The sequence below is a fragment of the Morus notabilis genome, unplaced genomic scaffold (assembly GCF_000414095.1).
Source record: "Morus notabilis unplaced genomic scaffold, ASM41409v2 C11424132, whole genome shotgun sequence".
NCBI classification, from domain to species: domain Eukaryota; kingdom Viridiplantae; phylum Streptophyta; class Magnoliopsida; order Rosales; family Moraceae; genus Morus; species Morus notabilis.
Window position 1 is genome coordinate 1 of NW_010387183.1, and position 1,569 is coordinate 1,569.

A 1,569-nucleotide genomic window follows, 5' to 3' on the forward strand; every position below is an offset into this window, starting at 1 on the left:
CTACAGTAAAAAGCTCTCACATAAAGTCTAGATCAAGATATGATTCCTTTTCAATCCATTAGATTATTTTTTTTTGGTAAAAAAAATCCATTAGATAGGTGTGTAATGTGTGCACTAACTACTAAGCATTCCTATTAGACCATTCAAAATAAATAAATAAATAAATAAAAAGGAAAAGAGAAAAGAAAAGAAAAGCGGATAGTACAGAACAGTCCTTAAGCCTCAACGTTCACTTGATCCGACGTGGCAAAATTGAATCAAAATTGTTCCCTCCATGTTTACAACACGAGCGATGACGTGGCAATCATTACGAGCTTCTTCACAGACCCACCCACTATATCAGGAGCGTTGCAAAGTACTTCTTTTAAATCCATCCGATCCTATAGGCGGAGCTCCACCGAGCCATACCCTAGTCCCTCGCCGGCGTTTTACTTCCACGCTGATCGGAGAAAGGCTTCTCTCTCTCTCTCTCTTTCTCTCCATTACATGAGGAAGACGAGGCGTGGATCGGCCGACGCCGACTGCAGCGGAGATGATCTCCGACATTGCCAGAACAGAGTCCGCGAGCTCGAACTGGAAAATGAATCCTATCAGGTAGGTGAAATTATGTTTTCGATTATCCATATTTCGAGTTTGTGCTCTGAATTGTGGCTGGAGGAGTCTGTTTGGTTTGCGAGAAATCGTAGGAAAAGTAAAGGTGGAAGCGGCGGTGTTTGTTTGGATGAGTGTGATGATGTTACGTGGAGTTACTGGAACCCTAGATGTTCTAAATGTTGTTGCGATTTTGAGGGAATTGGGAATTGAAGCTCGAGTCTGTCCTCTCGAGGAGAAAATTGTTGTAAAAATGGAAAGGGAAATGAGTGAAAAAAGAATTGTATTCGTATAATTGTTTCGATTCTGCTTTGAATTTCTGAGGAAAATTTGGGGGTTTTTCACTTAAATCAAGAGAATGCTGAGTCTTTTAAGTTCCTCTCCATCTTAAATCGAAGCCAAATATGAAAAAGTTCAGATTGTTTGAATTAAAATATTTTTAAACATTTTATGGAACAATATGTGGATAGCGCATGAAATTCTAATTAAAATGCATTTCAAAGAAAAGGAAATGAAACACATTAGGTATTCTTTCTTAATGATTTCTTAACATGTGGGTTTTAATTTCTAAGTATTGCGAAAGTTTCTTACATTTCTTCTGGAGAATTTTGGCAGAAGGAGATTGAAGAGCTTAGGTATAAGCTTGCAAATTCTTCATCCACTCCTACTGATAGTTCCCAGAAGCTCAAAGAAGAGTATCTTCAAAAGCTGACTGTCCTTGAAGACCAGGTTAATTATAGTTTAGATAGTGAGTGTACGTCAAACAAAATTTTGCATAGCCTTTGACTAGAATCAGTTTATCCAGGTTGCGGATTTGAAGAATAAGCTTGAAATTAAGTCTCAATTCTCCGTGCAAAGACCCAGAGGTGATGAAGCAACAAAACAGTTGCAATATGAGATTCAGAGTTTGAAGACTCAAAAGGTGAGATTTTTTTTGTTTTTTGTTTGTGTGTGTGTGTTATATATATATATATATAT

The 1,569-nt window shown here is 37.5% G+C and overlaps 1 protein-coding gene across 1 annotated transcript; it reads left to right on the top strand.

Moving 5' to 3' along the window:
• Positions 1-383: 383 nt before the first annotated feature.
• LOC112095194 (kinesin-like protein KIN-4C) lies at positions 384-1,513 on the top strand (the record flags this gene model as incomplete). Its single annotated transcript, XM_024176877.1, has 3 exons — positions 384-594; positions 1,207-1,320; positions 1,397-1,513. Coding segments are annotated over exons 1-3 (339 nt in total), but the record flags the coding sequence as incomplete, so codon positions are not given.
• Positions 1,514-1,569: the final 56 nt, after the last annotated feature.